Source organism: Podarcis melisellensis (assembly GCF_964234715.1).
Source record: "Podarcis melisellensis genome assembly, chromosome: 6".
NCBI classification, from domain to species: Eukaryota; Metazoa; Chordata; class Lepidosauria; order Squamata; family Lacertidae; genus Podarcis; species Podarcis melisellensis.
In genome coordinates this window covers 75889161-75914667 of record NC_138538.1, presented here as the reverse complement: position 1 = coordinate 75914667, position 25507 = coordinate 75889161, and the positions used below count along the sequence as shown (strand labels likewise).

Here is a 25507-nt window from a genome sequence, read left to right as displayed (position 1 = left end):
CTTTTGCTAATGGGGCCTCCCGCTGCCACCGCGCCACCGTGCCACCACCACCTGATTTTCGTTCTCATCCTGGGGCAAAGTTCCCAACCCGAGGTACTACTTCCGGGTTAGCGGAGTTTGTAACCCAAAGTGTTTGTAACCAAAGTGTTTGTAACCTGAGGTACCACTGTATGCTTAGTGTTAAGGTTTAGACTTATTTTAAGTTACTGTAAGTTTAAGTCTGCTGCAAATGGATTTCTTATGGATGTATTAGATTTGTGCAAATTATGCTCATTTGTCTTCAGTAGCAGTAAAGCTCTGCTGGATGAAATACAGTTGCCTCTGGTCTATTTTCTGGGAATCCCGCAACGTGTTTAAGTTGTTACTCTGCTAACTATGCATTGGAATCTACCCTGGATCAATATTGAGTAGAATTTCACGTATACATGCCAGGGGTGTGCATGAAAGAGAGATATCTTTCTTATATCAAACGCAGCACAATAAAAAAAGTTCTCCATCTTAATACTTGTGAGAGTAATACACAGGCAATCGACTTGAAGTGTATGTCCCGTTTTGTTTCCCTGCAGACATTAAAGTCAAGGAACAGTCGCTGGAGAATCTCATGAAGTAAGTTGTTTCTTCAAAAGTGTGTGGTCTGCAACTGATAATTCGCAGCTTAGTGCTGGCATGTAAGTGAAACACATACTAAAACCACGGTATAGAGGAAGATTCTCTCCATGTTTAAATTTAAGGTGTGGTTGGGTGAGGGGGAGGGAGCCAGTAGCCCTCAAACTGTTACTGGACTCCCAACTCCCATCAGCACCAACCCAGCATGGCTAATGGGCCCCCACCCTTGAGTTAAAAGGACCGATCAGCTGCCATACTAATCACATTTTAGGCCATCCGATTTGCTTTCTTAACTAAGAATTGGAGTTGGTTCAGGAATCCTGCTTAAACGGTGGACATGAATGGTGAACACAGGTGCCAAAATATCTCTGTAGACTTAAGGAGGAAGTGCCCTCTCCTGGCACCCAAGTTTGGTTTTGTCTGCAGTCCGTCCCGCAGTGTCGCAGGATGAAGCGAAGTGCTTGAGGCAGCACTGGGATAGGTGAAGGCAGGAACCGGCGTCTGAAAGATGCAAAGCAACTCTTCGCGCTAGCACTGCCTGTCAATATAGATAACGCTTAGAGGGATCAGCGGTCTGAGTCAGTGTAAGCAGCTTCCGATGTTTCTGTTGCAGGATGGGGCTCATGTGGCAAAGCAGCGGTGATGGTTGTCTTGGTGTCTTTTAGCATCTAATGAATAATTTTTTAAGATGGGGCGAAGCTCATGGTTTAATAAGTCTGTTCAGTTTCTCAGGTTCCATATGCACCCCGTATCTCCAGTAATAAGTGCCCAGAGTTAGACTAGCTACCTATGACCCCTAGTAATTTCATCTGTGGTACAGTGGCACCTTGGTTCTTGAACAAAATCCTTTCCAGAACCCTGTTTGGCTTCCGAAATGTTCGAAAACTGAGGCGCGGGTTCCCATTGGTTGCAAGAGCTTTTTGCACTCAGCGGAAGCTGCGTCAAATGTTTGGGTTCTGGAAAACATTCAAAAACCAGAACACTTACTTCCGGGGTTTTGGCGTTTGGAAGTCGAAACGTACGATAACAGAGGCGTTCAGGAACCAAGGTTTGATTAGTTTTGTTTTTCTCCTGATCGCTCAGTATTTCTAAACTAGGAGAGATCAGTCGAGTCAGCTTCCTTCTTCCTCTCCACTGGAACTATTGATCACCTCTAGACACATCCTCACTTTGGTCTGATTCACATCCACGGAGTCTGACAATCTCTGGTGGAAATTTACCTTGGAACTTCTTCATAAGCTTTGCTCTTGCCAACTGCAGGGCTGGCAAACTTTGCAGAAAACAACCCTTTGAGAGCTGGCTTTGGGGTCTATAATTATGTAACTATACAGTATGTGGTAGAAAAACACAGGCTTCCCTTCCAATTTGGCACGGATAGCGTGCTCTCTGATGTATCTCGGCAGTTACAGTAGATTAGCAGGGGTCTCAAAATATACGTGACTTGTGATTGTGCCAAGGAGGCAGCGCGACATGTGGCACCTCTCAGATGCGGAGAGCATTTTCAGTTTACTCTTGTAGGCTCTAATTCCTAGCTTGAAAGCTTCAAAACAGCCACGCAGTGGCTCTGATTCACAGCACACGCACAGAGGAGACTTTCATCAACACCAACTTAATTGTTGGTAGACGCTTCTTCTGCAAGCTGGCAGTTCTGGGATGCTGACGCCACAAAAAAAGCCTGCTAGTAGTGTCTGCTGTTCCCGTGGCCGTAACATACACCTGGATTCGGTTGTTTAAAAACTTGGAAGTGTTTGCTTTATGTCTCCAGCTGATCAGAGGACAGTGCATATAACACCCGTCTGCTTCTCACCAGTGACTGCCCATAGACCTCCTTTTCGCGGTGTATTCCTTGCCAAAAACATGATGGATGAGACAAAACATGCACAGGCTTCTAGCGAGGGTCTAAACTAAATGAGCCTCTACCCTCGTACCTACGGGACCGCCTCTCCCGGTATGTCCCACGGAGAGCCTCAAGGTCCATAAATAGCAACACCCTTATGGTCCCTGGCCCTAAGGAAGTTAGATTAGCTTCAACCAGAGCCAGGGCCTTTTCAACACTGGCTCCGGCCTGGTGGAACGCTCTGCCTCATGAGACCATGGCCCTCCAGGATCTGATTTCTTTCCGCAGGGCCTGTAAGACAGAGTTGTTCCACCTGGCCTTTGGCTTGGAGCCAATTTGATTCCCTCCCCCTCTTTCTTTTTTCTTTTTCCTTTCTCCTCCTGTGATGAGGCTGCATTTTAATATTTTAATGTTGTATTTTAATCTTGTTTTTAAGTTGTATTCATTCAACTTGTTTTTATTATTGCTTGTTAGCCGCCCTGAGCCCTGCCTTGGCTGGGGAGGGTGGGGTATAAATAAAAATTATTATCATCATTATTATTACATTTGAGAGCCATTTGGCTGCCAGCTCCTCTTAAGAGCTTCCAGAGAGTGAATGTGAGACCTTGGTTTGATGCGACAAAGAAAGTTTTATCTTGAAGCTTAACCATTTTCGGCAAGCCGTGTTGAATTCAGCTTGGCTTTACTGTACACGGACCCCACTACTTGACTGGGGTACAGGGGGGACAGTTGCTGACCAGACTACTGTACCTTTCCTTCCATCAGGGGGAAGAAGATTTATGAGCCACCAAGGTATATGAGCGTGAACCAGGCAGCGGAGCAGCTTCTCGCTATTGTGCAAAACAGGCGGCTACAAGGCGAAGAACCAGGTAAGCACATGAGCTCTGGCCTCTAGCATTTGGAGGCTTGCCCTCCCCTCTTTTGTCCAGACCGCTGCAGCATCAAATAACTCGCAATTTGTGATGGAGATGGGCCCTCTTGAAATTGGCAGGCTGGAAATTGCCTACAGAGGCCAAGCATTCGCTGTGGTTCATCAGCCACAGTGAAGGGAACTTCAAGCAGGACCGGAGGCAGAGCGCTGTAGCCACAAAACGTTGGCCTGCACACAAACCAGCCACAAACTCCACGAACCAGTTGTTTTTTTAAAAAAAGAAATGCAAATCCCATATGAACATACTTTAGAGTGAATCACTTTGACCTTACTCTATTCTCTGTACATGCTTTTGCTGGAGCTACTAGTTGCTGCAGAAACAGCGGAGGCGCATTGATCCTGGGAAAGTGTGTCTTAATAGTCAACTTTCGACGGATCTAGGAGTTCTTGCTGGTTAATGAAATGCAGAGACTTTCCATAGGGCTGTAGGGTGTCGAATGGCCAAGTAGTGATTGGCTGGAAGCAATGACAAAATGCTCTGCAAAGTCCGGCTAGCTCACATGCACGGCCTTTCTGAAACAAAACGGGAGGCACAATTAAGAGCCCAGAAAGGATATGAAAGAATTACCGGTAGCCGTTATCAGTGCAATTAGTCTTTTAGATTCTCAATGGATTCTCTAAACAAGCCCTGTTTGGAAGGAGGCAAGTCTAAAAATCTATGACACACACAACTCAGAGCAATCCAATCAGTGGTGGACTTTGGGCTTTCACATTTCAGCAGCATCCTATGTGACGCCAAAATTTGGTGCACTAACAGATGCCTCTTGCCTTCCGTTCCAAGTCATGTTTGCGGCGCCCTCTTGGCTCAGCGCCCAGTGCGGGTGATCTGGTCAAGCATCCCTAAATCCTCCTCTGATCCAATCAGGCTCCATGCAGGAATGCAGCAGAATTTAACAAAATCTGCAGGTACATCGCAGGCAGCTTATGTCGGGATGGGTGCTTTCGTCTTCCTATGTAACACATGCCACTTACCTTCCTTGTGGGAAGTTTTGATACCAGCAATACCTTCATATTAATCACAGTTTACCGTATTTTTCCATGTATAAGACGACCCTTATTTTTGGGGATTCCCGATTAAGAAAATGGGGCGAGATTGCCCAGAGTTGTTGAGCTTTTTGGGGGGGAGGGGGTTGCCAAAAATTGCTCACCCACCTGACCATCGCACACGTCACCAAAGCCAACAACCGTCTGCCCGCTCGCCGCCAGCAGCTGCCAATCGCCCACCCAATTGTCACAGCAGCAGCCAATCGACAGCAGACCTTGCCGCTGCCACCAATCACCCACCGAATCGCCGCTGACAATCTCCTGCTCGTGGCTGCAACCAATCGCCCGCCCCCCCTGCACTATCCGTGTATAAGATGGCCCCCAATTTTAAACATCATTTTATAATTTAAAAAATTGTCTTATACATGGAAAACTACGATACTTACTTAGCAAGGTAAAAAATGGTAAAGGACCCCTGGACAGTTAAGACCAGTCAAATTCAACTATGAGGTGCGGCACTCGTCTCCACCTCCAGGCTGAGGAAGCTGGCGTTTGCCCACAGACAGCTTTCCAGGTCCTGTGGCCAGCATGACTAAACCACTTCTGGCACACAAGACACCGTGACGAGTGCCAAAGGGCACAAAAATGCTGAGCTCAGTTATACTATAACAACAACAACAACAACAACAATTTATTTGTACCCCGCCCATCTGGCTGGGTTTCCCCAGCCACTCTGGGCGGCTTCCACAAAGACCAAAAATACACTAAGATGTCACACGTTAAAAACTTCCCTGAACAGGGCTGCCTTCAGATGTCTTCTGAATGTCAGGTAGTTGTTTATCTCTTTGACATCTGATGGGAGGGCGTTCCACAGGGCGGGCGCCACTACCGAGAAGGCCCTCTGCCTGGTTCCCTGTAGCTTTGCTTCTCGCAATGAGGGAACCGCCAGAAGGCCCTTGGCCCACGGCCCTCATACTAGCATCTTCCCCACACTGCAGCCCTGTCTGAGCTTCTCTTGCATATTCTCCATTGTTCTCCAAATGGTCTTGGACTCCAGAGCCATCATCCCTAAACATTGGCCATTGCTAGTTGGGGCAGATGGGATTTCTATTAAAACGCCCAGAGGACCTCAGGTTTCCCAACCTGCTCTGGTCCTTTTGCTGATAAATCAAAGCAGTTACTAGGCCAGGAGGGCAGAATCAGTCTTTTCAGCTAGGCGGCCTTTACTTGATGACTCTTTATGAATGACTACTTACCCCACTGGTTTATACCTGCAATTCAATACCTTGAGAATGAGAACTTGCTTCCTGTGCTTGACACTCCTCACATTTGCCATATCCTATTGCGAAGAACTTGAGCAATGTACACGTCCGGGTTGGGTTTTTTTTTTTAGAGAAGTCTATATTAGTCTTCAGAGGACAGTGTCTTTTTTTTTAAGAGTGTTACTTTTTTTAGGGAGAAAGCATCACTTCCTGCAGAAGTGTGCCAAGCGCACCAACCTTTCACTATGCTTCCATAATATTCTTTGTTCTCTTTAACTCCCCCCCCCCCCTTTGTTTAACAGAAATTGCAGAAAACACCATCTGCGTAGGCTTAGCAAGAGTGGGCGCAGTGGATCAAAAGATTGCTTCCGGTACTCTACAGGAAATGACTACGGTGGCATTAGGCGATCCTCTACACTCTTTGATCATCACTGGAACTTTGCATCCGTTGGAACTAGACATGCTCAAGCTCTTTGCAGTGGACAAATCCATTTTTGAGCACATGGCTGAATAAATACTTGTTTACGCACGTGCTTTGAGCTGAATCTGGTGTCGCTAGTTAGCCATACGTTTTGCAAGAGGGGGAAGCCCACCCTGGCTGCCCAAGTAGACTGCCGGAAAGTCCTATTGGCAGTCCCTATGAAGACACCAGACTATTTACCAAGGAATACAACCCGCGGAGCAATAATCAAGTCTGGTCGCTTGGCAGGCTGCCTAAATTTGGTATGAAATGCATTTTTTAAAAAAAGTTACCTACCAATAAAAAGCCAGTTCAGAATGAGACATGCAAAATATTCTTGCTTTTGTATATTACAGAACTGTTTCTGCACATCAGTATAAATAGTGTTGGTTGTTCTAGATACAGAGTCAGTCTTCCACTGAAAAATCCAGGCCCATCTGTGCTATCGCTTCTCTCACAAAATGTGTGCTCTCTATACATTTTAATGGTCATTCTGATCAAAGCACCAATTTTTTACTTAGGCGCTAAAACCCTCAGTAGCCTTGGAACGGAACGATGCTGAAGCTTTGAGAAATGAAACGCATCATGCGTTTTATCAGCTTACATATGTAACACATTAACAATGGCTTGCATCCAATGCTATCCATATGTGAACAGACTTCTGCTTACACAACAAGACTTGGATTACAGGATGTGATACCCAGAGGGGAGGGGGAAGAGACATGGTATTACTGCACCAAATAATGTAGCAATTCTTTTGACCATAGCAGTGCATTCTACTGATTCCATGGTGGTTTAGATTTTGACCTCGCCACAGCTGAGATAGACTAAGCTTGGATCCAGTGTTCCTCTTCTGCAAATCTTCCATTGACCTTCATTCTTCCATTGCAGCAGAGATTTCTCTTGTCATTGAAGGGAGGGGAGAGATAAAACTATTTTCATTAATCCTCTCTACAGACACTCAGGCAACCTTCCACACTGTTCTGAAGGGCCTCCCAAGTCTCCAGAACAGGTTTACCAGGGTAAGGGATTGCCTCTCCTTCTCCTTCCATGAGTGAGAGCTTCGGATGTCACAAGATTTGACTCCCAACTTCTGTTTCTCACATTACATTTGTCCAGGAGATGGTTTGCTTGAGGACAGCCAGGAATGTGCAAATTGCACCCTCCCACCCACCCAAGGAACGAAACACAGAACATTTGAAAAACGTTTGCAAAAGGAAAAAGTTTATTGATAGGAAAATTGATCCCAAATATTGTCTCAAAGATATTAGCTATTTAAATATTCCAGAGACTGTATTCAAGTAGAAAAAAATATGCATTAGAATGTCCAGTATTGCACTTACGGCAAGTCAGACTGGCTACTCGCTTTAGCATTCCCAAACCAATTACAGTATACACAGTCGTCAATTATCTGTAGTCACCTCTTTGAATTCACTGAAACAGTGAAGTCCTTCAATTGCACCGGTACATCATGCGTTGAGAAATACAACAGGCTGACTGACACAAGAGCCCCACTTGATGTGCAAGTTAGGAAATGGGGTTTCAGCACTGTTTTCCCATTCTATCAGATCTAAGTGTTACAATTTTGGCAATAAGATCGCTATGCCCATCAATTCTTTTATGGCATACTTCTGGGACGTGAACTTATGTGAGCACTGCTTCTGTTAAACACTTGCCACAGAAAAGTGATCCCAGGCCAAAATTAGAACTGTTCAGGTAATGGGACGATGAAAATAAATAAAATAGTCCATATCCACAGTGGCATTTTCAGTTCCAAGCAAACGCTTGGTGTGGGCCTGTGCATTTCCACGAGGCTTAGTGGCAGCATTGAATCAGTCAATGAGCCACAATTCTTGGAGGGTATAAAGCAATTATCAGAAGACTGAAGATCAGTCAGGGTAGGAAACAGCACTTAGAAAGGGCACACACGCACAAAATGTTGCAGGAATACAAAAAAATACTTTCGGCAGCAAGAATCAATGCGACAGCAATGTAGAAAATGGAACCAGGTTAGCCAAGTTTAAGAACTTGAGCTGAACTGCCATATTTGAATGAAATCGTGCTGCATTTCCCCTCCCCCTCAAAAATGCTCCATTTATTTGCACTGGCATAACCAACTTCCAATCTCCATTTCCTCACATCTATTCCAGTATCATTCACCTGGTCAAATGCAGTTAGTATCCATTCTTCGGTTTTCAACCCTTTGCACTATTCTAAAGCCCTAGACCACGCAATATTTCATTTACTAATCAGGACTGCCAGTATCTTAATGTAGTTGGAACCTTTCCTTTTTAGAAGCGACCTTTATCCTATAAAAGCTTCAGGAGTAAGAATACCACCTAGGCAGCTGGCTACCATCTGTACCAACATCTGACCTATGCAGTGGTTTAATGTTGTACAACACATAACTCAAAAATTAGACCAATCCTATGACTGTGTAGTGTGCCAACATCTAAGCCTAAAAGTATAAAGGACACTTTTTCTTCACTTCATACAACTTAAGGGCTTGGTTGACAACAAGCTCCCACTAATATAAACCTCCTCCCCTAAACTGAAAACCTTACATTATCGTTAGAGAGAAACATGGACATTTGTTTATTGGGTAAGCACCCCTATTGCACTAGAATCTCACTTTGGCAGTTGTGTAAAAGCTGTGCATTAATTTAACCTCTGCTGCCAAAGTTAGATAAAAGCAAATTTCAAAGCCAAGTGTTTGGCAAAGGATGATTTAACAAGGCTAAGTATTTGTCATTTGGGTGAGAGAAGTTAGAACAAAGAGGACTACTTCCATGGGGAAAGGCCTGAAGCAAATGAACACCAACTCAAAGGTTAAGCAATTTCTAGGCTCTCAGGTTCAGCCACAACCAATGATTTAGTGTGTGCTCAACAGAAGACACAAGCAAAGTTCTGAAATATGGACAATACGCACGGGAAAAAATGGGGTTTCTTCCTTACTTTTAATTAAAAGCCATTTTACTGAAATGGGTTCAGAGCCAATGGCACTTGACATTAATCTACAGAGGTACACCGTATCTCTGAAATGGAAAAAAATGGAATTTGCTATAGCGTGTGGAAAAAGGGCATGTGCATTTTCTACGGCGTATGCACCCACGGGGTAGGTTTCTCACAGTGCACTTCTCACATTATATGGGAATCTTCATGTGTGAAGCAGCCCTGATGTGTCTTGTGGAAAGGAATGGATATTACTGAAGAAGTGTATTGGGCCACAACTCAAATTCAGACCTTGAATTAGAGACTGTGTTGGATACTTGCATTTCTAAATGAATAGCAAGCAAAGCAAAAATAAAATTGGCAAGTAATGGAACACACGCCGAGTTAAGAGATACATTTTAAAAGGAGATTTTTCCCATAAAAAAGTTCCACGTTACAGTCTTTTTAAATAGAAACTAATGTACCAATACAATTCTGTTTTAGGCATTTCTGATGCCTAACTTCATTAAAAGCCATGAATAAATCTCCCTCCAGCTAAAGCTAAACCAACTGTGGGGGGCGGGCGGGTATCTAACCATCGTTTAGCAGCGACTTTTGTTTTTCTAAATAAACTTGTCTTGAAACACAAACTGTTCAAGCAAATGGCCTTTTGAGGGGGACGGAATCAGGTGATTTTCATTCATTTGAACATATGTGCGATCATCTTTGTTGATTAGTAAAAAGGGACTTGCTTACTACCATACATTCCAATTCCAACCAACTTCAGCTTCAACGTTGGAAACGAGAGATGTGTTTGTGAGATCTTTGTTATTCCGTCATGAAGCGCTCTGACAGTTGCCTAGCAAGCCTTTATACATTACACTAGCATTGCAGGATAAACCCAGGAAATATATTGCCCAAGGTGAAGTTTAAAAAGAAACTTAGTTAAGACAGAAAATGATAAATGATGGCTGTGAAGCAATATTTAGCTGAACCACACAGTTCACTCAGAAGACTCTCCTTCTTAAGGTATTAAGTGCTGAAGAACCTATGGCTCATTTTCAAATCTAATGCAAAAAAACCCCTTTCAAAATATGCAATCAGATTCAACAAACCAAATTATATTTCGTGATAATGTATACATAATGCATGGGCTTTATTGCATATACTAGTTGAACTAGTGGTTTTCTGGCTGAAGAGCTTGTGAATTAATTCTGAACATGGACTGTGAAGCAAAAGTTCAGATCATCTGTTGACTATCATATACAAACCTTCATTCTGCAGTTAAAATAAATCTGCCAGTCAAAGCCTCCAGCATCAGTCAACCAAAGAGGCAATGCATCCTTTGTTTTGAGTGCTTCGTTATTTTCTAACTACCGTTAAGAATACGAAGGTGCTATCAGCCTAGATTTACGTCCTGGTGGTCAAACGTTTCGTAAACAAACTCTGCGTAATCATTTTATCTTTGTATTGTAAAATTGAAGAATCACCTCCTTGGAAGTTTAAAAATGTAACAGAGAGAGAGAGAGTCTAATATCTACCATTATGCAATTACACATAAATCACACCAGTCACAAGCAAGAGTCCTATTGGGTACAAGTAGTAGCCATAAAAATTAATAAAAATCCCCGATGTTCAATATCTGTGCTGGCAGATACTTTGACGGAAAAGGCACTCTGAAAACCCAATATGGTTTGGTTCGTTAAGTTTGCAAAGTACAAACAGTCTTACACGTTGTAAAATGTCAACCACTGTGACATTTTAAGAAAAAAATAAAAATTTTATTTTCTACCCACCCTCCCTGTAGTTAACACTGGCTTTCTGGGAATAAGCAATAACTTCCAGCAGCTTCACAAAAAGCAAAACCAATGATTGCAATACCACATTATCATTAAGTTTGCTGCAGGGACAAACTTGGCCAGTAAATCCACAAAGGTTTGGAGCTCGTGAAAGTCAATCCCAAGTAGTCCAGGGCCACGCAGTTTTTCGGTTTTTCTCTCTTTATCTAGCCCACAAGGCAGCAGAGTCTGTTCAGTTTTGGACAACCGTAGAGAAGACGGGAGCAGGTCTCTGTTCCAAAGGAAGTACAGTGTCTTTTAAATCATGACAGTACTAGAAAGCTTTGGTCCAACGAGACGGTCGAGATATTTGCTACATAGCGGCAAAGTCAATCTGTACATAGAGCTGCCTCACTCCAGCCTGCGAAGATGGAAGAAAAGAAACACATTGGAATACAAATTCTAGGGGATTGTGTGACCCATGTCAAAACCTACCAAACATTAAATGGGAATGGATTCTCTCGTGCATTTATTACATTTTGATCCCTCTCCTCCAAGGAGCTCAAGGTGACAGATATCATTCTCTTCCTCATTTAGCTTCACAAAAGCCCAGGAAAGTAGTTTAGGCTGTGAGGACGTGACTGGCCCAAGGTCTACCAGTAAGCTTCAGGGCTGAATGGGGTTTTGAACTCCATTTTCCCAGGTCCCAGTCCAGTGCTCTAACCACTATGCCACACTGGCTATGGTTGTGAAATTGGCCAGCAAAAGCATGTGCCGCGTGGCACGTTTAGAGAAGCCCACCAGAAATTAATGCAAAATACACCCTGCACAAATTCCTTTGTTTAGGAAATTTAAATGGAATATCAAATAGCTAGCTGGGTAGTTCAGATCAAAATGTGTGAAAATCTCTTGGAAAAGTAAGAAATCAAGATAACAAACTTTTTATGAAAGAATGGAAATAGTTGATTGAATATTTACAAACAAACTGTTAACAGATAAGAACATTGGCAGGATTATTGTAATAACCTGGAGCTTTATAAGAGTATACATTTAAATAAATAAATGATTACGTTACTTTGGAATATGCAAAAAAGATTTTTTAAAAAAATTACAGAACTGCAGAAAGAGGGGGAAGGAAGTCAAGTTTTGAAATGTTCAAATGATTGTAAAAATATTGAAATGTATAAAATTGAAAATCATAAATTTTAAAAAATAAGTGTGAAAATCTATTTTACACACACACACACACACACACACACAAACAAACAAACATTGTGCTTGTTTGGCCCTTACCCCTTTAGACTGCCAGTGACCTGCAGAGCTAAGGATCTAGCCAGCAGGCCAGTTCCTGTTCCTTCTGACATTTTAAAAAATGTAGGCTAGCCTAGCTATTCATACATACATTATACATATGCACACTAGAATTATCAGAGCAAAAAACGAACGTGAAACAGCATTCATAGCAATCACATATTGAAAAGGACCAATCTTAGACTGACCGCAACAGTACACAAAATGTAATCGCCTTGTCCTGTTATTCTTTATTCTTCCTTTCCAGAAAAACAGCATTACCCCGGCTGAAAGGAACAGCGCTGTTCCTACATTTAGACGACACACATCAAACATACCTGAGTAAAAATGTTGTGAGTCTGGCTTAGAATCCACTTTGCGTCAGCATCTGGAGCTACAAACAGTTTCAAAGTCCCTATGTAAACATCAGTACAAAGGGTCCAGAAATGAGGGTCGTGTAAACTGTAAACTCCTTGCAACTGCTGAACCTAAAATACATAAGAGGCATTTAGAAATCAATTTTTAAAAAGGAAAACAAGAGAAATTTAGCGGTATACAAAAGAGCCCCATGAATGAACAATGTGTGCATATTTCTTTTGTTTAAACTGAGATGCAACCAATGTACTTATAGACTCATAGAATTGTAGAGTTGGAAGAGACCTTGAAGATCCTCTAGTCCTGTCCCCCCCCCCCCCCGGCAATGCAGGAGTATGCAGTTGTCCCATATGGGAATGGAATCTGCAATTTTGGCATTATCAGCACTAACCAACTGAACCATGGTTGTCTAACTGCATTTATAGCCCACCTTTTTCTACCAAGAAGTGCCAGGTGATACACATGGCTCTCCCACTTTTCATTTCATACCCACAACAACCCTGGGAGGTAGGTTAGGCTGAGAGGAAGTGACAGCCCCACAGTCACCCAATGAGCTTCATGGTCAGGGGGGATTTGAAACATGGTGTGGGTTAAACCACAGAGCCTAGGACTTGCCGATCAGAAGGTCGGCAGTTCAAATCCCCGCGATGGGGTGAGCTCCCATTGCTTGATCCCTGCTCCTGCCAACCTAGCAGTTCGAAAGCATGCCAGTGCAAGTAGATAAATAGGTACCGCTCCAGCGGGAAGGTAAACGGCGTTTCCGTGCGCTGCTCTGGTTCACCAGAAGCGGCTTAGTCATGCTGGCCACATGACCCGGAAGTTGTACGCCGGCTCCCTCAGCCAATAAAGCGAGATGAGCGCCGCAACCCCAGAGTCGGCCACGGCTGGACCTAATGGTCAGGGGTCCCTTTACCTCTACCTATCCCTAGAACTGTGGTCCTAGTCCGACATTCTACCCAGTATACCACATTTATTACTTTTATTTATGGCATTGGCATCAGACTGTATGGCATCCTATAATAAGGAGGCCAAATTCAAGCCATTTCTCTTTTTTACCTTGAAGACTAATAAAGCAATCCCAAACTTAGGTTCCTATGGGAAGAGATCCATTTCTTCAACTTCCTTCCCATAAACTGGCTTTCAATCCACGTAGGACGAATGGTCCTTTGTGCCGTTAGAAACATTACTGTTCGCCCAATTCAGTATGACCTTCATATTGAATGCACGCTTGCAATACATTGTGTTTAAAATAATATGCTTGATTTTATCAGGACTGTTTTGGCTAATACACATAATCCCTTGAATTAAACAAAGGACCTCACTGCTTACAGCTTGAAACCTGAGAACATGTGAATGAATTACACAGGCAAGCTTTCTTCTGCTGATTTAAGTGTGCAGAAGGTCATGAGATGTTCAAAGAGGCAAATAAAAATATTTCTAAAACAGACTATATAGGCCTATGATGCTGTGTTCCAGTACCTTCTTGGAACTATTATATTTTACATAGAGTGATATCCAAGAAGTATACAGCTACAATGCAGAACATTGCATTCTCTGCCCCTCTCCACCCCAGAGTATGTTACAGGCTTTTTTAAACATGTGGGGAAGGTACAAAGAGCAATTTCCATCATGAAGCACCCAGTGACTCAAGGAAAATGCTAGACGCTATGCTTGTAGGATGTCAAGCATGCACCTTCACTGTTCAGCCTTAAATTATGAGCATCGAGAGCATCAAATATCAGCTAGTATCAGCCCAATGCAGTACAGAAACTGTACAAAATCAGAAACTTGTTCTATCAGGTAATTAGATTTGTTTCATCATATTACGCTTTTGATTACTCAGGAAGAAGACGTGTACAGGATTTGCTGGAGGACAAGTGTCCTTCAGACGTCCGGCTTCTGCGATTCCATTATCCAGGAGCATGTTTTAAACTTATGGAAATATTTCAACTTACTCTTTGATAGCATTGAGGCAGACTGCTTTCCAGGGACGGTGGAGTTCGCTGCATCAAAATTCCAATGGACTCTCTCAGAAGTGGAACGACACTAGAAAGGTTTACAGAAGTCATCTTAAAACTTACACTTTTTTTCTTTTAACAAAGCATGTGAAACTATTCTTATGCGACACATGAGAAATAAGTACCTCCCAACCCTCAACTCCAAAAAGAGATTGGGGGGGGGGGGGTTAACCTGCCTTTTCAAGCAGTGCTGTAAGGGAATATGACAGGGGACAAGAGGGTTTAAAACAAAACAAAAAAACATGACAAATTGAAACCAGGGCTGTCAACCAACAGAATTATTTTTTCCAGACAAAAAAAAATGTGAATGAGAGAAAGCAAGGACTTTTGATTTGCTCGAAAGCTTTATTCTCTAAATGCACATGTCATGCATTAGGAATCCTTTGGGGGCAGCGGTAATTATGATGAAAATGGCTAAGCCGCTCTTAGCCCACAGAATATAATGGGGCACAAATGTATAAATCTACAATTATAACTGTTGTTGCATATTCCAACAAGATTACTAGTAGTAGTCTACTTGCAGTACAATATTCATATAGGCAGCTGGTTTAAGAATAGGTTGAATAAATTCAACAACCAAATGTATCCCTATCATGTTTTATGACTTCCTTGATATTGTATGTGGGGGCTGTGACCGAAATAAAAAATTCAATTCAATTCAACAATAACACTACCCATAGCAGTTTTTAGGGCTTCCACCGCATTGTAATCCTTACTGACAGAGACCAACTAGTTGTGAGCTGCAGGAAGTGAAGCCATTTGCTCTGTGTGTGTGTGTGTGTGTGTGTGTGTGTGTGTGTGTGTGTGTGTGTGTGTGTCTGCAAGACAGCCATTGGAAGGATTCCCACAAAGACTGGGCAACACACTCATCACCCTGCAACCCGAGTACACAGTTCGGATCGAGCTCATTTCAATCTCTGGCCAAAACAGTATGACGACCCGCCACAATGACATGTTTTCATGGTCATCGTAACCATGGGAATCGGTTCAGAAGCCAAGCCACGGGCACAATGCACGCAATCAAACGGGCCCTTGTGAAAGAAACATGTCACAGGTCGCACACAGTTTTATCAAGAACTGTGCAAAAGAAAAGAATGCCCCATTGTTGCCGGGGATTGGATATATAAGCCCCAGGGGGAGAGAAAGACTAGCTGCGGAGTGCTCAAGACGCTACATAAATAATGCCTGAGGCCGAGGGACGGAACATAAGCGGTTACAGAAAGGCTTCAGCTTGTCCAAAATCAAACAGGAAGCCTGGGGCAGCCAGGGAGATCTCCCAAGTTCTTCGGACAATAGTGCTTCAAAGGGGGTGGATGGAACGTTGGCAAAGCAAGAATCCAAGTAATGAGATGCATTGTGCATTTAAAAGTTTGAACCTGCAGAGCTTAAAAATACACTTGCATCCAGAGATGGTTTGTCAAGAGGGAAGGAAGGCAAGCAGCACAAGCTCATGCTTCTGTGACTCTCTCGCTTATTTCCCGCAAAAATCCAGTGTTCAGGAAAATATCGTATTTTTACACGTCTAATAAATAAGCTGTTTAGCAGACCAACATTATTTCCTTGCGGGGGGAGGGGGGAAATCAATGCCAAGTCTATCAGACAACAGCCTGTGGCTCAGGGACTTTCTAGAGAATAACTGTGGGGTAAGAAATACCCCCGATACAGGATCTGCAGGATCTTCCTGAAATCTATATGGAAGAAATGATGATTTAAAACACACGCACACACATTGTTGATTCTGCAGACCCAAGATCCATTACAAGGGTAATTACAATAGCCATAAAAATGTAGAAGAAATGCAAGAGACATTCTTGTCCTTGCGTCTGGCTTGGGGAATGTTTTCCTTATGATCCAAGATAATAAGGGCGGGAGGGAGGCGAGGAGACCGACCATAAAACAAAATTACTAGGGACTGGTTCAGCCATAATGAAATGACTTGTCAAAAACAGCCAGCTGTGCACTTCTTGAAATGAGACAACCCAAGGATTTCAGCAGAGCTCAAGCTGAAAGCATTTGGAAGCAATTAGAGGCTTCTTCCGCTAACTGCAAAAGCGACAATATCATGGAACTGGTAGACGCAGAAAGGTCCCATGGTGAAGGTACCGGGATAGCCAACAAGAACAAGTTCCCCTGCTTAGCATTTCTTTGGCTCCAATACATAAGCACCATCTCTAGGGGGCCCTGGAAGACCCAAGGGGCACCCATAATCTGGGGCTCTAGTCGGCACCCCTTCTACAAAATGAAGATGTTACTAGATGGCTGGGGGCATATTATGAATCTTCAGACACCAACTACATTGTAAACGGGAACATGCGTGTGTGTTTTTACACATACTCCACAGCATACCTATAAGAAATAAAGATATCACAATTATCAGCCATTTTGAATACCCTCTAACCTTCAATGGCACAGTCCATATTTAAGTGCTACCTTGCGTTTTCTCTCTCTCTCCATCTTTCCAGCAAATACACCGAGATCATTACATAAGAACCAATAACTGTATTCATGGTGAAATAATGAGTGTGGAACGAATAAAAACTTAAGGCAGAGATGAAAAAGCCTGCAATACGCTGCTTCTTCCATATATATATGTATATTCCTTTCTGAGTTGGAATAAAAAAGAGAGACACGAATACCCTCCACCCTGTCTGGAACAAAAAGGGAACATCTGAACTTCATTTGAGCACATTAAGTTTGAGGAGTGGCCAGAAAGCTCTTGACTCAAAGTTGAATCCCAATGGCACCTTTCCCAGGCGCTTTGGGTCCTCCACAAACTGCTGCTCACTGGCAGTGTAGCAGAGAAAAATGCCAATGATCCATACTTCCAGGCCAACAGCACCAACTTCTTGGAGCTAGTCCCAAAGTATGTTATATCCACACCTTAAAACAGCCAAATAATGCTATGGAGGAAAAACATTCCTACCATCACTTCCCAGGCTGAAATACAGATCACATTGGAGCGTACTAAACATCCCTAATCTCATGGTGGGCTCAGGGCATCCTCAGACTCAGGCTTCACAACCCACAGCACACTGAGCTGTTTAATTTTAGTTTTAAGCCCACTTCAGAACAACTGCAACACAACAGTCCTTAAAAGGAAATATTCAAAAGGAACAATGGGAGGAGAGGAACCAAAGGAACTATTCCTTTTAGCAAGAAGGTTACGAGATTCTCAATGAAAACTGTGGAATCATCAATTCAAGTAATTTAGGAAAACTCAAAAGAAGTTTTTTGCTGGATGACTTCATAAGCCTTTTTCCAAAGGTCTGTGGCGAAGTGTCACCGCAGGAGGAGAAACTGATGTCAGTCCATCCTACTGCAAACATTCACACAGCTATTGAGTAATAAATTCCCATCAGAGGCTGTATGGTTTGAAATTAAAATGTTTGGTATATGTATTAAATAAACACCGGGAAGAATGTGGACAAAAAGCCAGGCGGAAAAAGAGCAATAGTCAAATAAAAGCCTAAGAAACATGGCTGGAAAACTGTGGCCCGCGATTCCGAATCAGAAAACAAGCCCAGGCCGTAATTTACCAAATCAGATGCAACAGAAAACTATGGTGTGGTGGAAAGGTGAGCACAAAAGGGTAAAGTCCTGTATGCAAACCAAGCTAAAATCTTCATGGTGGGTGTTGGGGGGAGTATAATGGGAAATACAGTGGTACCTCAGGTTACATACGTTTCAGGTTACATACGCTTCAGGTTACAGACTCCGCTAACCCAGAAATAGTGCTTCAGGTTAAGAACTTTGCTTCAGGATGAGAACAGAAATCTTGTTCCAGTGGTGCAGCAGCAGCAGGAGGCCCCATTAGCTAAAGTGGTGCTTCAGGTTAAGAACAGTTTCAGGTCAAGTACGGACCTCCGGAACGAATTAAGTACCGTATTTTTTGCTCTATAAGACTCACTTTTTCCCTCCTAAAAAGTAAGGGGAAATGTGTGTGCGTCTTATGGAGCGAATGCAGGCTGCGCAGCTATCACAGAAGCCAGAACAGCAAGAGGGATCGCTGCTTTCACTGCACAGCGATCCCTCTTGCTGTTCTGGCTTCTGAGATTCAGAATATTTTTTTTCTTGTTTTCCTCCTCCAAAAACTAGGTGCGTCTTGTGGTCTGGTGCATCTTATAGAGCGAAAAATGCGGTACTTAACCCGAGGTACCACTGTATTTAAAACTGTCCTGGGTAAGATTTCTACCCAGATTTCTTAGGGAACTTCCGGCTGGTCAACAGGAAGGGAGCGATAGAAAGAAAATGTGAAAGAGGGGGAAAGAAAGGGCAAGCTGGAAGAAGGAACAAACAGGTATCAAAGTCTCAAAATTCAGTAGCATCTGAAAATCAAGTTGGAAATACTTGACTGACCTATCTAATTTTGGGGACGCAGGATTTAATTTTCTTTTGCAACTTCAGAGTAGCGCAGTGTTTCGACTACTGAGCTAGCTATCAAGAGCTGGAAACATTTACATTTGTATCTAAACCATTTCAGAGTCCATCTACCTTGTCCAAAAATGTACCATGGAAATTACACTTGAAATACAGCCACTTTTGTCGATTAATAGTGTGCACCACCATTAAGGTACATCATTCAAAGGCTTTATTTCTTGGCCCACTTAATATGCAGCACATTCATTCTTCCAGCTCGGTATAATGCTTTGCCTTTGGTGTTTCCGCATCGCCATTGTGGCTTAGACAGTGGCTTTCTTGAGAACTCTTGATTAATGTTATTCTGTGTCACACAGCGAATCCTATGTACATAGAAGATTCTAGAGCAGAGCCAACATTCTGACATCTTTGTTGTGTGCTTGGAAGCATATCTATTTTTGTTTGGAAGGAATTACATGCCTGCATAAATCAATGCGGTTCTTGGAAAAGATTAAATTGCAATCTGATAACAAGTTTGGTTGTTTTCTAGGGACAAGCTAAAGGACAAAAATAGTTTCCGTAACTTGTAAACTTTTAGGTAGGATGTTAACGAAAGGTCTTTGACAGCCATCCTTAAATTCAACCGTTTTCCATTAAACTTTTACAAACAATAACATGCAGCGTATTTCTTTAGTTTTTTAAGAATTGGGGCAATAGATCAGGGACCTTGTTTGAGACAACCACAGTTTTCTTTGTAAGCATGCTTATGAAGAAACCCTCAGTTTCCCCTTTTGAAGAAGAGGAGGAATTTGGATTTGATATCCCGCTTTATCACTACCCGAAGGAGTCTCAAAGCGGCTAACAATCTCCTTTCCCTTCCTCCCCCACAACAAACACTCTGTGAGGTGAGTGGGGCTGAGAGACTTCAGAGAAGTGTGACTGGCCCAAGGTCACCCAGCAGCTGCATGTGGAGGAGCGGAGACGCGAACCCGGTTCCCCAGATTACGAGACTACCGCTCTTAACCACTACACCACACTGGCTCTCTCTTTTGAGTGAGCTTCATTCAGCTCTGCACATTTCCCTGACTTATTTTACACCAACCAATCAACTCCAGTATGCACAAGTGGGGATGCATGTTCAAGCCCCACACTGGACAAAAGATTCCTGCATTGCAGGGGACCCTTGTGGTCCCAACTCTACAATTCTATGATTCTACAGTGAGACATTTACACTAATTTGACTTTAGTAGAGAGGAGGTGGGCGCTGTGGTCTAAACCACTGAACCTCTTGGGCTTGCCGATCGGAAGGTCGGCGGTTCGAATGCACGCGATGGGGTGAGCTCCTGTTGCTCTGTCCCAGCTTCTGCCAACCTAGCAGTTCGAAAGCACACCAGTGCAAGTAGATAAATAGGTGCCACTGCAGCGGGAAGGTAAATGGCGTTTCCATGCACTCTGGTTTCCGTTACCGTGTCCTGTTGCGCCAGAAGCGGTTTAGTCATGCTGGCCACATGTCTGTGGACAAGTGCCGGCTCCCTTGGCCTGAAAAGCACCACACCCCATAGTCAAATTTCGACTGGACTTAACCATCCAGCGGTCCTCTACCTTAGCTGAACCTGTAGTAAACTGGAAATCAAGTGCTACATTGGCAAAAAGGAGAGTTGCCACTGTTGAATCCCTTTTTCTTTTCTTTTTGGGAGGCAAGTGTAATACTGACCAGATCAGCTCCAATCCCCATTATCAAAATACAGTAGAAGTTGAAAGCCACTTCACATGTATTTTTCCTTTTTTGCAGTAGAATGCACCCACCAACATCCCCAAACTACATGCATGTTCATAGTGTTTGGTAATACTGTTACAAAACCTAACATTAGACATGCCATCAGAGCTCATTCCCCTACTCATTCTCTGCAGGATGTGCCAATATGTGTCATTACTGGCCAGTAATGTCTCCGATCCAGACAAGCCCTACACAGGACTCATGGATCACTCTCTACTAAAGAAAATAAACGGACACCATTCACACATAGAAAGCAGCAACGTCCAGACACAAGTAGGAGAATATTTCCGCCCCCCATGGTACTCCACTGTTGACTGGAGAGTCACTATAATCCAACCTAGACTTCAAAGGGAAGCTCTGCTGTAGAATTGCTGGACTAGGACTTACTAAACTGGATAGCTTAGTTGGTTAAGGAAAGACGTGCGGATCAAGAATTGGCCTCCACAGTCACTTACGGACTCATTGTTAAGATCCTGTTCATGGAAGACCATCTTACTCGGCTACGAGAAGAAGAAGTAGCAGCTGAGGCTGATAATGCCAAAGTTGCAAGTTGGATGGGAGGGAATTGCCACGCAATTCTAATAAACTTCTAATACTAAATTCAATTCTATTTTATTCAAACTTAATTGCATCTGTGGACTTCTTTTCTACTAAAAATGCTACAATTAGCAGAGGAGGAGGGGATATTATTTTCATAGTACACTGGTACCTTGGGTTACAAACGCTTTGGGTTACAAACGCTTTGGGTTACAAACACTTTGGGTTACAAACTCTGCTAACCCGGAAATAGTACCTCAGGTTGAGAACTTTGCCCCAGGATGAGAACAGAAATGGCGCAGCGGCACTGGGAGGCCGCATTAGCTAAAGTGGTACCTCAGGTTAAGAACGGTTTCAGGTTAAGAACGGACCTCCAGAACAAATTAAGTTCGTAACCTGAGGTACCACTGTATCTGCAACTGTTGGTGTGTCACTGTCTATTATTATCTCACAGTTTTTGGCCCAAGACTTGACATTTTTCTCTCTGGATACCTGCCGACTGGAGATAACTTTTCATGGCTATAATGGGCTCTAGCCCATACAAAGTCTGCTCTAGGCCCCTGTAATTTGAGAATTATTTTCATTTTATAACAGTAATTAATATCGGAGTGGGACATGCCATTAGCCTTAGAATACCGAAGACATTGTTTAAAGAACAGCACATTAATTGACATGCTTCCGCATACGTACAACCATAATACAGATATTGCCCGCTTGTTGCGCAAAAAGGCCATGTTGCCTCATTCCAGTGTTGCATGACACAAATCTGGCCTGGAGCCAAAGCAATGATACTGCACTATCATAAACCGGAACTTAGGATTGATAGCTGGTGCTGATATCTTTTAAAAGAGCCACAGAAACGTGATTCACAAGTCAACAGAAATAAGTCCAAATTTGCTGCCATCAGCTTTAGACACCCCAAGTTTCAAAATGTAAAGAGCTGGGGAGCACTATAAATCAATGAAAGCCAACGCTGTCAACGGGATTCAGATTTAACGCCAAGAATTTAAGGTGAACATTGGGCCTGGGTTATTTTGCAGCGGTGCCTCTGATTCAGAAATTGCTTCCAGGAGGCAGAAGTGGTGTTGTCCTGCAGCCAAATTTCACCCTTCTCCTCCACCTCCTATCCACACACCCTTTCCCCAGCAGCTGGCTGCTTGCACTCTCTTGCGCTACCAAGAAATCATCTGTGCAGCATGCTCATCTCCAAGAAATTCTCACTTCCAGATCAGAGAGAAACAAAATATTGCACAAACTTGATTTACCATATTTTTCGTCCTATAGGGCGCAACGGCCCATAGGACGCACCTCGGTTTTTTGGGGGGGGGGAAATGAATAAAAAATATATATTTCCCCCCCCCCCAGCCGCAGCTGCCGCCCCAAGCCTTGCGCACACCTGCCCGAAGCACGGGGCACCCTCCAGAGGGCTCCGCGTGCTTCGGGCTGCAGGCTGCCGCCCCAAGCCTCGTGCGCCTGGCGGGACCTCCTGCCGGGCTTGCAAGGCTTGCAGATAGCTTCCTGAAGCCTGGAGAGCGAGAGGGGTCGGTGCGCACGGATGCCTCTCGCTCTCCAGGCTTCAGCGAAAGCCTGCATTCGCCGCATAGGACGCACACACATTTCCCCTTCATTTTTGGAGGGGAAAAAGTGTGTCCTATGGGGCGAAAAATACGGTAGATGCTAAGGGTGTATAGGCTTGAGCTGCAACTTTGCTTTTCTTTGTTACCCTTGTGAAGTATTAAGGATTATTCCTAACTAAATACAAGTAGAGGCAAGAAGGCAAAAGAACCCACGTAGAGAAAATACACATTTTGTGCATCTCAGGTTATCAGTTTTCATCTTTTAGCAAACATGTAGTTTTCATACTGAAAACTATGTATTTCATGTGCAAAAGATTCCCTTTCCCACTTAGAAATGTCTACATACAACAGTTTTTGTATGGTACAGCAATGAATAAAAAATTAAAAACAGTTCTTGGGCCTCATCTTCAAAAGCTACATAAACAGTATAGTTTTCATTTGACAGAATGGAAGACAATTTTGTTCATCACCTCAAACAAGTCCATGCCCGGTTTAAATCTGAAAGAAAGGACACTAGCTCAAGTATTCTACTATACAATAGCCCCACCTTTTTTGAAATCTCTTCAAGAACACACCATAGTGCTGGTCTTCCAAAGGTAGAGGATAGCATGGTAGAAGATTCCATGTCTCCCCAACAGGAACACTGACAAAATTTGTGGGAGAAAGCAAAACCTTCCAAAAAGGCTTAAAGTGAATTTAACACACTAAGCCTTCATCGCTGACTCAGCCCACAAATGCAGATATAAGACGGGTAAATCAGGGAAACCACACATCTAAGACAATCGCCCCACTATATTTTTAAGAAAATTGCTTGCTCCCCTTCTCGCATCATGTAGGAGCTTAGTTTTAGTGAGAGCACCCAGCAATCTATACACCACAAAAGTGAAGTACAAATTGTATGACTCAGGCCTACACATATTGGGCTCTATACACAAAGGCCAAAGTTCTCGTCTAAAGAAGTTGTTGAAAGCTCCCTCTATTGCCATCTTAAGACAGGAACATTGAAGACAACAGTTTAGACCCGGGACTGCCAACCTATTTTGGTTCATGGGCAGGTCTGTGAACCGGAGAAACTGCCGCAACCATCAAGCACAAATTGCAACCTATTCCATTGGGTCCAACAGAATGCTTCTTTCAATCCTAATTCCAGCAGGGGGAGAAAACCCCTTGGTTGCTTTGAAAACCCTATTGCGGGCTTATCTGTGCCCGTGGGCAACACACTGGCAACCGCTGGTTTAGACTCCTATTCTCACTCCGAAAGCTTTCAAAAAAATTGCTCCTAACGTGCAACTTAATGAAGAGTTCTGCGTGACTGAAAAGTCTGAATGCCTTGTCAGCTTCTATTTAGAACCGTTTCTGAAAGCTACGTTACACAGTGGAACACTTCCCCGCTTCAGAAATCCATTGCTGCGTGGGGTACTTTTTAAATAAGCTTGAGACATTCCACCACAAAAGGCAGCAAGAAGCCTCAGAAGACAACGACGGATATTGAGCAGCTTTTTATGAGAAGTTTGGCAGCTGAGTTTGGGTGAAGATTACACTGCGTTGCCAGCCGGCAGGACTCCATTGAATTTGAGGCCATTCTTGTCCATTTAGTAGTACAGTACATTGCTTATATAAACAACACACAACGGAAAGATGCTTCACAATGGGGGTCAGAAAGGCCATTTTGCAAGCCTAAAATACGCAGAAATTACATGTGCAAGCGAGACTGCCTGCCGACAGGAGAACGTTTTAGGTGTGGAAATAAATGGCTACACGATGGGAGAAAGGGGGAGAGGAACAAGTAAGCGATAAAAAGAACAGATGCTGCAATTATAGCAACTAACAATCAAGGCTGCAATATTTGCTTTAATTCCAAACCCTAGAAAATGACCACCCATCCCAGCACTTACCTTACTCCTATAAGCATAGCTATCAGCATCGAACAGATAGGATCAGCTATCATTAAACCGTAGTTCTGCATCAGTAACGCAGATATGATGACACCAACACTTCCAAGGGTGTCAGCCACAATATGTAAAAATACACCTACAAACAAACATACGTTAAGATCAGAAAGCATATTAATGTATTTTTTTCAACGTAAATTTCAGTAGGCCTTCAAATAAATAGCACAGCCGACAATGGATAGCAGACCAACAGTTCCTGCGTAAATATTTACTATGGTACTCATAAAACTACAGGAGATGCTTATTATCACATTACATTTGCAGGAAAAATCTACTACAGCAGATCTCAATTCCATCCTGCAAAGGTAGTGTCAGAAGCTGGGAGCCACAAGTGGAATCCATACTGGGGCTTTTCCCAGTTTCTAGAAGATGCAGTGCAGGCTATTTTCACATCACTCAGACAACACAAACAATCCAAGAAGTGGTACCCATGCCAAACATACTATGGAAACAGCTCCTCCATATGATCAGGAACATTTTTACAAGAGGAGCTGCCATTTATTTACATTATTTGTGGTCACCCTCTAACAAAAGTCACCTGGGTGACTCACACGATGGGGGAAAAAACCCCTATAATAAAATAGATTCTTTCCTAAAACAAAAACAAAAAACTGTAATAAAATAATACATAACAATAAAATAAATTTTCACTACTTGTCTATATACCAGTTTCCCAAATGGTTACATGTCCCTTCATAGTATGCAGAGCATAAGGAAAATCGTTGTCACAAAATCAAACACCCTTTTGAGGGCCTGAACTTTCTGCGGAGCAATTGTTTTTCTCCAAATTAATAAAACACAAGCACGATTAAAAACCCACCACTGATATATTTTTA

General features: G+C 43.1%; 2 protein-coding genes across 2 annotated transcripts in view; one reads left to right on the top strand and one right to left on the bottom strand.

Moving 5' to 3' along the window:
* DPH5 (diphthamide biosynthesis 5) overlaps nucleotides 1-6401 on the top strand; it is a 36463-nt gene extending 30062 nt beyond the window's left edge. The window contains exons 6-8 of the mRNA XM_081916102.1: nucleotides 567-606; nucleotides 3209-3312; nucleotides 5923-6401. Coding sequence (XP_081772228.1) covers nucleotides 567-606; nucleotides 3209-3312; nucleotides 5923-6134 — 356 coding nt within the window. The 3' untranslated portion in view covers nucleotides 6135-6401. The remainder of the gene's footprint in view (nucleotides 1-566; nucleotides 607-3208; nucleotides 3313-5922) is intronic.
* Nucleotides 6402-7287: 886 nt separating this feature from the next.
* Nucleotides 7288-25507, bottom strand: part of SLC30A7 (solute carrier family 30 member 7) — a 37314-nt gene continuing 19094 nt past the window's right edge. The window contains exons 8-11 of the mRNA XM_081916100.1: nucleotides 24615-24750; nucleotides 14410-14500; nucleotides 12418-12567; nucleotides 7288-11210 (exon numbers count right to left, since the gene is read on the bottom strand). Of these exons, the coding sequence (XP_081772226.1) occupies nucleotides 11163-11210; nucleotides 12418-12567; nucleotides 14410-14500; nucleotides 24615-24750 (425 nt within the window). The 3' untranslated portion in view covers nucleotides 7288-11162. The remainder of the gene's footprint in view (nucleotides 11211-12417; nucleotides 12568-14409; nucleotides 14501-24614; nucleotides 24751-25507) is intronic.